Below are 14572 nucleotides of genomic sequence, written 5' to 3' on the forward strand. Positions count from 1 at the left end.
GTGATGAGTGGGGGGCTGTTGGGCAGGGTGGAGTCGCTAAAAAATAACGAGGCGGAGGAGGAAGAGGAGGGGGCGCTGTTTTTAAGAGGCAGCTCTTTGTGCCTGAGGTTTAGGGCATGGAAAGAAGGAGAAGAATGTAATCAATATATAGAATATGGTCCGAGTCTGAGACAAAGACAACAGACATAAGGGAAATGAATGGAAAACAAGTGAGTAAAAAAGGGTTCAAAAACAATATAAGAACACTGTGTTCTACTACCTGCCAGGCTAATGTGTGCCAAGTCATGAAAAAACGCTGAGCAGTCAAATCTAAATGGACAATGATGTAATCATTAACAGAACACAGTTGTTTCAAATACTAGAGCAGTTTTCTTCAGGTGAAACACATCGCAAACCGAAAGATTATGTGATGACTTTTGGAGACAATGTTAGAGGTTTAAATCAGGAATTGCTCAGACTTGAGAGAGAAAAACAGAGAGAAACCTTCCTCAGCTCTGCACAGTGGCTGGTTGCCAGCCTTGTCTCTCTCAGGACTTGGGCTAAGATTAGCTTCCCATATGTTCAAGTCAGGCGTAGCTGGGCTTAAAGGGCCAGTACTCAACTGTGCACTATGAAGCCATGTTGTGCTTTACATACACTAAATCATCCTGATTTACAACCAAGGTCAAAATGGAGTTTTGACCACTCTAATGAAGGGCTAGATGATCTTTTGCCCTTCAATGTGACATTTTTGAGAACTTACTACATGCCATGCATTTCTGAGCTACTACCAGTTGTATGCCCTGTCTTTCATTATAATCAGTCTAATCTACCTCTTTTGGATACCTCCAGGGAATTCACATGAGTATACTTCCGTTGTTTCAGAAATCAATATTTTTATGTGCGTGTTCCAATAGTGTGTGATGAAAACTCCAACAGCTGTGGCGCTGCGTTACATAAAACCTGGCAGCGTCAGGCAGCAGTGGGATTCAGGATTGTATAAAGTGTGTGCCCAGTGGGAACATCAGAGCAGCCACCAGAGAGGTGAGAGTTAAAGAGCTCGAGCAACAGCTGAGGGCTCCTCCCCCTTCTCTTTCCATTCATTTTTTATTAACTGCGGCACCAGGCGGCCGACAACCTCCCTCCGATATTAAACACCGATACTACCAACGATGCCAACAAGCCACCAACCACAACTCGTCGTGCCATGCAGGGTGATTGATCCAGCCCAGGACTCAGCCATGTTCACTGCATTTAAGCAGGTATAAGAAGTGTAGCAGGACAGACAGTGCTGAGACAAACATCTGCTAATTATCATTAATTAAAGATGAAACCTGACAACAGTGCAGAGCTTATCGAGCCTCTATAAATCAATGACTCCATGCAAGTGAGGCAATTGTTGGTGACTACATACGTTAAAATGAAATCCCATGAGGGTTTACAGGATGTGATGTTTTCAAATCCTTGGAGGGTCTTTGATGAAATAGTTATTTTGTAAGCATTAAGTGACAACCACTTTCACTTCTACACATTTCACTGTAGGTACAAGAGTTGTTCAGTGCCTGGTAGCAGCCTACTCTTCCTGGGTTTGCATGCAAGGTTGTAATCGACAACATGACTTTTAGATGGAAAGAAAGATCTGTGCATCTTGAAACCCTGACTACTGGTATAATTGTTGACTTTCACATTTTAATCAGCCATTAGATCACTAGTTGGGCATCAAGGCACACTGGAAAAAGAGCTGCAGTTCTTTACTGACTGAGTGGAAACCTTGTAGAGCAGTAAATACATCGAAAGCCAGCGCTGAATGGAAGCGGTGATGTCACTTCCTGAGTCTGTACTATATACCAAACCACTTTCTACACAAATACACACATGTGGTGCTGGCTAGTTGGTCATGTGACCAACCTTGGATGCCGGACTTGAGCTAAAATTAAAGCAATGATGTCATCAGACATTCAGTGTTGCCACGGAAACTAGGTCAGTGTTAACCCTTTGCGAACGAGGCTGGGGATTCCACGCGAGGCTAAACATATGATTAACAAACGTTCCATCTGCTGTCACGCACTTGGTGGTTTGAGTGTTTCTACTCTGCTTTTGACTCTTTCCCACCAGGCGACTGTGTGAAGTTCATTTCATGCAGAAAGAGGAAATCCTGTGTATGGGCGTGGAAGAAAAAAAAAAAATCAAGCGAGTGCAGTCTGTCTGTCTTGTAACCTGTTGTGGTAAACTCTTCCGGAACAGCAAAACTGAAAATAAATCATTGAAAGTGCTGTCTGACTTGCTTTAACCATGTCTACTGTCACACTGTTTTTATGTTCCAACACGTTGGAGCTGTTGTGTGGGTCCTGAAAATACTGAAAAGTTATACTGTATAACTACATGATTACCCTCAGCTTGTTGGGTGTAGACCAGGTTTGTTTTTGTGGAACCAGGGAAATGTGTGACACGGATACAGATCCTCACGAGACACTCCACCAAGGACACAATCCCTCTACAAACAGGAGCTCAGGAAAGCCATACAGAGGCAGAGAACACAAACTTCTTCCCTTCCTTTCCCCCCCCGAAAACCAGATGGCCATATATACCTTGTAGATGAAGAGACTATCTACACATAGACAGTGATTAGAGCAGCCTTAAAGGTAAATTAGAATATGTCACTGAGCTAAACCCATTCATGATATTTGAAACGGATTGACTAACCTATATACCATCACTGTAGTGAAGCTGAATGTATCTGCCAGCATAAATGTCCCTGAGTCATATGTTGTCACGTGCACGTGTCTAGGTTTACAACACTGAAATGTTTCACTATGCATGTGATGGCAAGTCAAATCTAAGCTATCTTTCTTCTAATGGAGCGGACAGCACAAAATTCAAACAGCTTGTTTGGTGCTTAATAAATCCTTTCTCTATGAAGCCTCGCCACTCAAACTTCCTTTCCACATAAACACACAAGCGTGCCCCGACTCGGCAAGCTGCAGAACAGCAGTTCTCAGCGGCCACACGCCACAGGTTACTACGCCCGACAATCAAACACGTACGCATGCGTGACCCACTAACTTTTACTCCCTTTACCTCATTTGACTCCAGAACCTAGGAGAAGAAGGACGGCCCCCCTGGCTCCTGAGCCAGCGCGTAGGGTTCCTCCTCCTCCTCCCTCCTCCTCTCCTTGGTCTCTTGTATCTACACATGCCTGGCTCTGGCACCAATCAGCGGGCAGCGTGGGATGCTTTAAACTGAGAACGCCGCCACTTCATCACTGAGGCGCTCAGCTCACCACGGCTTGGAGATAAAGCTAAAGTTTAATATAGCCAGCTTCCGAGTAGGGCAATTTGGATGGGAAGGCAGCTCCCTAAAGATGTACGCTGCACAATTATTCCACCCCGTGATGTATCAGAGCTAAAATAATGAGCACATGTGTTCGCCGGAGAGAGCAGCAAATAGACAAATGACAACCCAGCGACACAATCGCTGCTTTTTCTGCGTAACAGGCATCGATGCTTAAACCCATTCACACAGATACATACACATATACATACATAACAAAACTAACAGAGCGTAGTCATATTTGTGGAAATGCACGTGCAAATACACACAGAAAGAGTAGAGGAACTGGTCGCTGCATTGACTAACCACCACATTTACACCTCACAAGAGCCTCATGGCGCTGACGAACCAACAGCTGAGAATCAAAGCATCATGGACAGAGATTACCCACAGATGACAGAGATGACACACAGAACCGCACAGAGACACAAAACCAATGCCCTCTCCTACCTCAGCTGCCAGGTCAGGGTTTCCCAAGCAGCCTCGTCGGTTGTCTTCAAAATATTCCACCTGCACAGCCATTCAACAGAACAAGAGAGGGGGGAGTGAGAAGGAGACAGAGAGAGATGGGAGGGGGTGAGAATAACAATCAATAGAATAATGCGACAAGGGCCTGTTCAAAAAAACTCGTCATTATGGACAGTAGGACCACCAGGTACAGCATGTATGCCTTTTCACACACAAACTCCTTGTCTCCTTATCATTCCTGTCATACTCAGCAACCATCAAAAAGCAGCCATGCACACAAATGTCTTTTCTTTGATTTGTGTGAGCCGGCACTTCCCTCTACTGCTGGGATATACTATAAGAGACAGCAAAGCAAGACTCAATTTCCATTATGGAATTATGTAATGTCTGTATCCTGACCTGGCGCAGCCTTCCTAATTTATGCATTAAGACGAGTCTGCATAACCCAGTTTTTTAAAGGGTAAATTGGCAAAACATGCACAAGTGTCAGTAAATAGGTTAGCTGATAGTCAGATGCAATAGATGGAAATGGTTCATCAAAGCAGGGCTAATTATTGTAAAACAATAGCATCTTCTTATTTGGCACAGCATGTCCCCCTTGTCTACATGGCCCTGACTGTCTCAATGTTAAATGATGTGTTTTGTCTTGAGCTGTCCCGCCAACCTCATCTCCCCCCTTCCACTCAATCCTAAAATAGTCTGGAGCAATGAATATTTACCCTCCAAGCCTCTGAGCTGCCTTGGTTTGTACTCCTCCGTCCGCTGGACGAATCCCCATCAGAAGACTCGGGCTCCCTCTTGTCTTCACCTCTATCCCTCTATCCCTTTCTTCTTGCTCTCTCTTTCTCTCTCTCTACCTCTCCACTCTTCTTTCTCGGTCTCTCTCTCTCGTCTGTGTTCCAGCAGCCCATTCAGGAAGCCATCTTGTGTTTTTAATCTGGCTTTACATGAGCCCTCGTACGCACGTTCTCTCTCTCTCTCTCTCTCTCTCTCTCTGTGTGTGTGTCGCTTGCTCTCGTGCTCTACCCCCTCCCTCTCCCTCTCTCTCTCTCTCCTGCTAGTATGCCAATAGGTCTACCGCACACAAGCTCATACACACACACACACACACACACACACACACACACGAGGGATTTTTTTTTCTGTGATCACTATCACTCCTTCCTTCCACTTGTTCAGTTCTTTTTCTCTTTTCCTTCTACATACATGATGTAAATGCCCCTTCTACCACCCCCTCCCCCTCTATCTCTCTTCAAACATATACACTCATGAACAAATGTACACACACACACACACAGAGCTCGCCGGAGAGACGTCACGCTAGAGATAGCACACAAAGGCAGTCCGTCCACCAATCAGAGGCCGGGCTGGGCTCTGCTGCTAGGGTGAAATAGAAGGAGAGCAAGTGAGGGCGGCGAGAGAGAGAGAAAGAGAGATAGTGTGTGTGTGTGTGTGTGTGTGTGTGTGTGTGTGTGTGTGTGTACAGCACCATAAAAGAGAGGCTGACATAAAGAGACAGAGTAAAGGTGGACGGGAGGTGTGTGTGTGTGTGTGTATGTGTGTGTGTGTGTGTGTGTACAGCACCATAAAAGAGAGGCTGACATAAAGAGACAAAGTAAAGGTGGACGGGAGTTGTGTGTGTGTGTGTGTGTGTGTGTGTGTGTGTGTGTGTGTGTGTGTGGGGCGGTAGGGGGGGGGGATGGGTCCTCTCTATGCCTGTCAATTATCTCCTCAAACTCGCCTTTCCTAAACAATGCCTCTGGTATGTGGTATCGCTGAGCACCATCTGGGTGTCAGGGCTGCCTGCAATAACTGGACTGGACTGCACACACACACACACACACACACACACACACACACACACACACACACACACACACACACACACACACACACACACACACACACACACATTTATTTTCACAAAGACCCTCTCAAACAGCCTCACAACCCCCCTCTGACAGGCAAAATGCACACTTACACAGCAAAGCCCAACATGCTGACTCAAAGAAAGTGAAGACACAGAAAATGAGCACATTGCCACTGTTACTCTGTGATATTATAAGAGAAGTACACATTAAAGCTACATAAGTGCCATAAGCAAAAAGTCATGGTGTCACAAAATATAACAAATCATCAGCTGGGATCACGTTCACGTTTACAAATCAGTGATCTCCAAGGATACACGTGCAAACACTATGTAAGCTGCCGGGGGCTCGCATTTCCTTTACACACAGTCTGTGCGAGAATGACATACCAAGCATATTTTGAAAGCTTGAGTTCATAATGTTTACATTCTGAGTGTGAAAGATCATCTTCAGCTTGCACCCTTTTAAACCAGACATCAGTGCACGTTCTTGCCAGCGTGCTGCACACAACCACAAAAGCCAAGGGGAAATGGTTTTGTCCAAATCAGTAATTGCTGCCTAGATGCATTTCTCTTTTTAAACAAAGCCCTTTTAAAAACTGTAAGTGATCAGCTTTTGTGAAACGGGAAGTTTAACAAAAAACAAATTGTGTGCCAAAGTGGTGCCAGAGTGAAAAGGGCTGCTGGATTAGTAACCGCCGCATGACAAGACAAAGTCAGCGAAAGTTCATGCAGGCTGGCGAAGACACGGCGGATCAAGGCAAAAAGGACAGAAAGCGAGAGGCAGACAGAGACACAGAAACAGAGAGAGAATCGGAAAGAGAGAGGGAGCTGAAGTGTGGCGTCGTGATGCAAAGGCAGCCACACAGTGACACAGCATTCTGTCTGACGCTCTCATATGGCATGGGAAACCCCCTCTGCTGACGTCAGACGGGCCACGTGTGGGTATGAATGTGTGTAAGTGTGTGTGTTTATGTGTAAGCAGAGGGCGTGTTTGTGGAAAGCTGGACAGCGAGAGCGGCTGCTTCGTTACAGGTGGCCGGGGGAGTTGTAGCACACAGCGGTGTAGCCGCAGCGCAAGCGTTTTAGTAAAGGCAGCAGTAACAGGAAGAGTAACCGCAGTTGTGAATTAATAATAATAGTTTATGTAATGAATCTAAGCACCACCTGTCAAGCGAGGCTTGTTAGAAATATTTGTCTTTGCAGGAATAACGAATGCAGAATCATGAGGAAGAAACATAATCTAGCACATCTAACTGTCCCTCCTCTTTCAGGCTTTCACAGCCTTCAATGGACACCTTGCAATCACTGACAGAGCATACAGCACTCACTCACAGACGCAAATCCTATCTACTCCTAGACAGCGCCATAAGCCTGACATACACATGCCTTCATTTAAAACTAATTTCACTCATAAATGCCCTGTAGGTTGCTGTTTCACAATTTAGACCTGCAAACTAACTAACCCCACACACAAACACACTCACTACATACGGACACAGTGGAGGGAGGCTCACTATAGCTGTTCTGATTGCGTATTGTATTTTATTATTTATTGTATCAATCAGACTCACTTGTCTAATTTAATGTATTGATTAAGCTAGTTTGCTTATTCTTTATACTCCACTCCTCTATTTTATTCACATTCACAATTAGTCACCTGTTTCAATGGGTGTACCTGGAACATTTTTGACGGTATGGATTCTTAACCAGGCTATTAAGTAAGAAAAGGTTATGTGAATGTAAAGAGCCGTGAGTAAAACATATTTTGAATGGTCACATTTAGTCTGTTGAACTGTACAGGTTGTATGAAATTGAAGCTGCTGCCCATATTCACATGGTACAACAGTGAGCAGCTGTCATGGTAGAAGATGGAGGCTGTGGTTGCCAGGCAATAAGGGACTCAGCTGCTAACATCCATTGAGAGGTCAGAGGGCAGGGATGGAGGGATTGAGGTGGTGGGGGGGGGAAGATTCTCCTTATTTTGAAGAAGACATTTTTGACACTATTCATTCAGAAATCACTAAATAATACCCATCCAAAATGGTGAGCACATTTTTGAAAATCTGTACAAAAACATACCAATATAAATCAATTCAGATCAATATATTATAAAAGAAAAACTCCAAACATTACAGGAAACAATTCAAGATTACAGCTGCAAGCAGCGATGAACAGACCCCCGACCACTGGACAGTTGCAGTAGGGCTGTCTATATTATATATGAATATTCTGAAAATTCTAAATTCTAAATTCTAATATATATTCAAATTGTAAAAAAAAAATTGAACATGAAGATTATTTTTTTGGGCATTTTTAGGCCTTTATTTAGGACAGCTGAAGACATGAAAGGGGAGAGAGAGAGGGGAATGACATGCAGCAAAGGGCTGCAGGTCGGAGTTGAACCGGGGACCGCTGCGTTGAGGAGTAAACCTCTACATATGGGAGCCCGCACTACCAACTGAGCTATCCGAGCACCCAAATGGCATTTTTGGCCAATTTTGACAGTCCTATCGCCAACCAACCTTGTTGGTGCTTGGGCCCTAACAACCAAAACCCCCTTGATTTCCCAATTACTTGGGAATTATTGACCACACAGACAAAATCTCTCCAGCTGAGTAAAGCTTGTGGTCAAGACAAAATGAAAAACAAAATGCTCAAATGTAGCACCCCAGAGATGCAGGATACAGTGTTAAAGTTATTCAATATTGTATTACAGTCGGGATGTTTACCCAAAATCTGGTGGAAAGGGCTCATTTCCCCATCATAAGAGTGGGAACAAATCAGACCCTAATAACTACCAAGGTATTTGTGTCAGCAGCTGTCTTGGAACACTCCATCTTGAGTTAAAGTCAAATTGGCTTTCTCCCAAACCACCGCACCACCGAACATGTATACTCTTCACACTTTAATTAAAAAACATGTACACCTAACAACAAATGGTAAGATGTTCACTTTTTCATGTTTTATTGATTTCAAGAAGGCTCTATTACAGACTTCTACACTGTGGTATACGGGGCAAAATGTATCATCTGATTAAATCAATGTAGTTGAAAAATATGTGTGCTGTTAAAATTGGAGACAAACTAACTGAATTCTTCACCCAGAGAAGAGGTGTTCGGTAGGGTTACAATTTAAGTCTTCCTTTTTTAATGTGTATATAAATGAGCTTGCTGATGAGTTGGATCAATGTGCTGCTCCTGCTGCCTCTCCCTCAATCAGCCCATTGCGTTGTAGGCTAATGTATGGGGTCTACATCATCATCAGAGCCATACCCACTAAGACAAACATCCAACAGAATCTGTACATGCAGAATTCTGCAGAAACATTCTACGCGTACACAGAAACACACCAACAAATGCATGTAGAGCCAAATTAGGCAGATACCCACTGATAATTAACAGTCAGGTAGTTATAAAACTGAAATCCAGCCCCCGAGACACCTTACATTCCAAAGTCCTCCAAACTCAAGAGCTGAGCTGAGAAGTTGGGTTGGGATCAGCCTCACTACAACAGTGCTCTTCAAACAGCAATCAGAGTAAGGAAAATTAAAACACAATGCAAAGAAACCTATCTGGAACATTGGAAAGAAGAAACTAAAAGCCAAAGTAGATTAGCATTGGCAAGTCAGGCAGTCACTAGCCTTTTAATATAAACATGAATATCACCCAGGAGATGCAACAGTCCGAACACTAATGGACAAGATGCAGTTTAATGACTATATTCTGACCCCTGCGTTTACTTAATCAATACTACTTTGATATGAGAAGCCCTTAATCTAAATTGATTCTCGTAAACTACAATTTGAATGGATTCCCACAAATATGCAAACTTTTTCATCAAACAGCAACATTTAAGTGTGTTGTTGTGAAGCTCTATATGCTATTTCCAAAGCTTTAAAAATGTCCAAATTATTTGAGAGACGGTGCATAATAATGAAATCTGAATATTTTAGCACGGAAATAGCAGAGTTTTGGAAATGGTTAAAAATGTTCTGACATATACTGTATATTTAATTTCAGAAATACTGGTAATAGTATTTGCCCTCAAAAAAACTGGTACAACCTTATTAATATTATATAACAGCCCCTGCCCTTTTTAGTTCTTGCCATTACAAAAACCCACCTAACACTGTTTAGTCATCATGTTGTGTATGAAAGTTGGTAAGTATGGGAATGTTGGTAACAGAAACAGTGGCCACATGCTTGTTTTGCTGACTGCCAGCCCTAGGAAAAGCAGTAAATAAGTGTCCATGCTTTCATGCTTGGTCATGCTTTCAAGCCCAGTCTGGTTTTTCCTGCTTCTCCTCCTCCAATACTGCTGACCATTTACTGCATCTTCCCGTCCTCCTCCTTGACTTTACAGCCCATCCCCCCAGTTTAAGCGCGGGGGCATGTACAAACACACAAAGCCACACACAAAGCCACACACACACACACACACACACACACACACACACACACACACGTGCACTTCCATTAACACATATAAGTGCACACTTTAAAAACATGCAGTCTTTCTCTTTCTTCGCACACCCACGCACACAAACAGAAACTGGCCTAAGGTTAACCCCCACTGTCATTCAAATCCTCAGAGGTCAAAGGACAAAGCCCAGGCAACTGCAGGAATTCTCCACTGCTGCCGTTTGGAAGCCCTCACAGTCTCTCAGCCATGCAAAAACACACACACACACACACACACACACACACACACACTGTTCACTCACAGTCTGTTCAAATAGACTAAAACTTTTTCACTGCTTAATCTTGAGGACAATATTTAAGTAGGATCTATAACAACAACGGTTACCCATCTGTATCCTCAGCACTCAGCACAACAAGTAAATACTCATACTCAATATATTTATTAACTAGATTCACTACATTTAAGGTAGATATAAGTGGGTGTGCCCCTGTGTCTTTCTCACTGTTGAAGTTCCAATTTCTACTTTAAATACATTAGTGTGTGTGGGGACAACCTCAGTGGGTGCTTTATGATAAAGCTACAGCTCTGTTTGGGACATCCTCATAGGCTAGAGCATGTGCAGACTCCGACATCTTCCGAAAATACGTATAGATCAGTGGCAGCATTCAGTGGCATAACTGACTGACTATTTACTTGATTTGTCTATTTATCGTGATCTATTGAATTTCACAAAACAGAGAAAAATAGCCATTATTTTTACTATTAAATTGTGTGATGTCTTGTTTTGTCCTAAGAACAGTCCTAAACCCAAATGTACACAGTTTACTATGTATTTAAAACAGATACAAGTAGAAAATCCTCACACTGGACAAGCTGGAATATGACCATGTTTGGATTTTTGCTTGAAAACGTATTAATGGATTGTCAAAGTAGTTGGTGACTCATTTTCTGACATTTGACTTATTGTTTCAGCTCCAAAAGAAACAGCATTAAATGTACTAGAACACAGGTATTTCTGTTTGGTGTCTGGCAGTCCCATCAACAAATAGAAACACTTCCACCATCAAAGTACATTTTTACAGTATCGATGCTTGTTATAGTAGTTGTAGTATAACCAGTAATTGTTTAATCACGTTTTTAAAGCACACAGAGTTGTGTCACTGTATGAAGTGTGCTCTATAAATATATTTGAGTTGGCAGAACAATCTCTTCCATCCGTTCTGACTCTGATAAACACAAGTCAGACAGAAGTGGAGTTGCCATGAGGAGAGAACAATACTAAACTGTAGATGTTCATTTATGAATTTGAGTTTTGGAATTTAGTGTCACATCTAGCATTATAGTATGTGTCATTTGGGTAAATGCTATAACATATACACACTTTGCATATATGGCACGTGCAACCAACTAGCCCTCTAAACCCAGCCTGAGGACAAACAGGTCTAGGCTTGACAGATAAGGAATGCAATTAGTAGCACCAGCAGCTACAAAGCCTAATGCTATCTATCTGAATGGACATCCCAAACAAGATGTTTGTGACATCTGTACTGGTTAAGGGTGTCACGAGATTGTGACTTAATTTTCAAATTAAGTCACAATCTCGAACTTTTAATTAAAAAATGGAATCGTCGATGCTGCCACGCCCCCATGTCACGTCCGGTCGGCTTGCCAAGCGGAAAAAAACACGCACGTGTTGAAGTGCTGCGAGTCAACATCCTCAAACTTAGATACAGCCAGTCAAAAGATAGCATGGCAACTGCACAGACAGAACTTGAACCCCCTCCTCTTTCAGTGAACTCTCCGGTGTGGAAGTATTTTGGATTTCAAGTGAGTTATGTTGACAACGTTTGCGTTGTGTGTGTGTGTGTGTGTGTGTGTGCACACCCTTTATCTCTGTACAGAGGACACTAGACATGGCATGTTTCAGCTATGTTGAAATAGTTTGTTAAGACACTTAATTGTTCAGAGAAGACTATGGACATGGCTTTTTTATGGTTTTTGTTTGTTTTGTTGTGGACTTGAATGTCATCACCTGTGACGAAGACTGCAGTTACAAAAGAGAAACTAGATGGTAGCTTATTTTGCTTAAGTTTCCAGTTGACTGAAGATATTAAGTTATTGTTACATTATGTTGTTAATAAATGTTTTAAATTTGACAATGTAGTGTGGTACATTGCGAACAAAGGTCAGATAAAAGTCTAAAAATGGCATAGCAACCTGTGCTTTAAAAAAAGAAATATGTAAAAATCGAGAATCGAATCAAACCGTGACCGTAGAATCGAAAATGTAATCGAATCCAGGATTTGGAGAATCGTGACACCCCTAGTAATGGTCTGTCAGGAAAGTACTGCAGCAGGTGGGTGAATGGATACACTTAACTTGACACAACAACCACAGCCAGCTGGCTAAAAGCAGAACATACTTCTACTGAGAAAACCCCCAGTGTGAGACTCTGGGACAGCGTGGGCCGCGCGATTCCAAAACTACCTTGAAACACAAATTATTAATACTATTGATATGCTGACACTAATATAGTATTCCCATAAACAATCACTGTCATATTATTATACAATAAACATATCTGTACCTCGCTCACCTCCCACTCATTCCGTCTCTTCTTCAGCTGTTCACATTTGCGCAGTTTGCAGATCTGCTTGCCCGTCTTGCGGTTCAGACAGTTTGCGCAGGAACGGCAGTTCTCTTTGCGGAGGCAGGGAGTGCAGTCGCCACATTTCTTCCTCTTTTTCTTCTGGAGGTCAACAGTGGGGTCCACGGAGGCATAGAAGGGAGACAGAGAGAAGAGCCCCGCTTGCTGGTGTTCAGTCTCAATATATTTGCTCAGAGGAGACGTCTTCTCTAAAGATTTTCTGTGCAAGTGGAGAGACTGAGCCTCCTTTTCGTCCATTGAGAATTCATAAATGTCCTCAGATGGCACGCCAGGCCCTGCCGTTGGCCTGGGCATGGTGGCCGTCCTCACTTATGTCTACGTTGTCTCTTAAATAACGAGACTATAAAAACACGGATGAACACAGTGAAGTTTAAAAAGTGGAGTTTAAAATCAACACCATTCAAACGAACCATAAATATTTGGCTGCAAGTTTGTATGGTCTTAAAATCAAAGTTTGGCAGGAAGATAACTTGTCTTGGATCAGTCTGTGCTGTTGACTTTGTCTATCTCGATATTAAACCATCTGGAGAAAGCCTAAATCCCCTTGGCCAAAAAACGTTAGCTTAATGTAATCTTGTTTTCTAGTCGGAGTCCTCCAGGCATAGCTTAATTATTCTACTGTGGTATTGTTCACCCGTTGGTGGCCCTGGAGAATCCTGGTTGTAACTTGCAGTATGGAGTCCATCTTTCCCAGCTACCCGTTGTGATGGTTGGCGGACCGCCACCGTGGCGGCGTAGCTGGAGCCTGGGGAGTCATGGCGGTGTCTGCGCAGCCTGGCCACAGTCTGGAAAGTCAAAGGGATAAAACAAAAATGTTTTAATCCATGCTAGAATGCCAAAAAAAGTATGCATACACATTTCTTTTCTAGGTTACCAGTTGGGACCTTGAATGTTTGTCTTATGGTTAGGATTGGGCATCGAGAACCGATTCCTACTTGGAATTGTTTCAAAAATTACGATTCCAGTGGAATCGTTTCTTTTTTGGAATCGTTTGGAATCGTTTGGAGGATTTGGTTTCAAATCTTTTTTTTTTTCACTTGTCTCCTTTTGTGTGCATCTTAGTCCCAGAAATGCCTGTTACTAACCTAGCTCTGGGGAGTTTTCTCCCCGGAGTCCCTTTGCTTCTTCTTCACCCAGAACATCGCCTTGGAATTGGGTGGCACCTACACCGGGGTCCTGGGTGCAGCTGACGCTATGGACTTACTACACCCTGCTACGCTCTGCGATTCCCCGCAGTGTCCGACTGCGTCCTGCCGCGTCCAACCGCGTCCACCCAGGCTGCTGTGCCACACTACACCCCGTAACGCCCTGCTGTACCCTACTATGACATGAACTACTATGACTACCATTGTGATCACTGTTTCACTATCTTTATTATGACTATTATTGCCACCATTCACCACTCCCCCAACTGGTGCCGTCAGACACCGCCTACCAAGAGTCTGGGTCTGTCCCAGGTTTCTTCCTAACAAAAAAGGGAGTTTTTCCTCACCACTGTCGCAATAGCTACTGCTAATGCTTGCTCTTGAGGCAACCACTGTAATAGTTGGGGCTTCGTAAACTACAGAGTTTGGTCTAGACCTACTCTATCTGTAAAGTGTCTCGAGATAACTCTTGTTATGATTTGATACTATAAATAAAACTGAATTGAATTGAAATCTGATCATGGGTTCCAAATTTAACATGCGCAAGTTTTGGTTTCCGTAGCAGCCAGGCGCTTGTTGTGTTACAGCCATGGAGCACAGTAAGCAGCGCTCTAGTCTGGCTTTATTTTACGTTGAAAAAGCCCGGTAAAACTGCAACCCACCATTGAATCAAAATAAAACTTTCCTCTT

The 14572-nt window shown here is 43.2% G+C and overlaps 2 protein-coding genes across 3 annotated transcripts in view; both read right to left on the reverse strand.

Annotated features, from left to right (window-relative positions):
* tet3 (tet methylcytosine dioxygenase 3) overlaps positions 1–4772 on the reverse strand; it is a 37190-nt gene extending 32418 nt beyond the window's left edge. Inside the window, exons 1-2 of one of the 2 annotated variants that reach the window (XM_031300584.2) lie at positions 4497–4772; positions 3760–3819 (exon numbers count right to left, since the gene is read on the reverse strand). The gene's annotated coding sequence lies outside the window, so the exon portion shown is untranslated. The remainder of the gene's footprint in view (positions 1–3759; positions 3820–4496) is intronic. The other variant, XM_035995324.1, reaches the window with a different exon arrangement.
* Positions 3611–13516, reverse strand: LOC116050701 (methylcytosine dioxygenase tet3-A-like). The gene is made up of 3 exons (XM_031300938.1): positions 12657–13516; positions 3760–3819; positions 3611–3664 (listed from the first exon to the last, which is right to left on the reverse strand). Exons 1-3 carry the CDS (start codon positions 13029–13031, stop codon positions 3611–3613), a joined length of 489 nt encoding a protein of 162 aa, XP_031156798.1. The 5' UTR covers positions 13032–13516.
* Positions 13517–14572: the final 1056 nt, after the last annotated feature.

The sequence above is a fragment of the Sander lucioperca genome, chromosome 2 (assembly GCF_008315115.2).
Source record: "Sander lucioperca isolate FBNREF2018 chromosome 2, SLUC_FBN_1.2, whole genome shotgun sequence".
Taxonomy (NCBI): domain Eukaryota; kingdom Metazoa; phylum Chordata; class Actinopteri; order Perciformes; family Percidae; genus Sander; species Sander lucioperca.

What these genes read in the sequence shown, in the direction of transcription:
- LOC116050701 (XM_031300938.1), bottom strand. Translation starts at nt 13,031, where the DNA reads ATGCCCAGGCCAACGGCAGGGCCTGGCGTGCCATCTGAGGACATTTAT. An exon ending in ATGAGTGGGAGGTGAGCGAG is followed by an intron (nt 3,820 to 12,656) that starts GTACAGATATGT and finishes ATGGCTGTGCAG; the next exon opens with GTGGAATATTTTGAAGACAA. An exon ending in ACCCTGACCTGGCAGCTGAG is followed by an intron (nt 3,665 to 3,759) that starts GTAGGAGAGGGC and finishes TTTGATTCTCAG; the next exon opens with CTGTTGGTTCGTCAGCGCCA.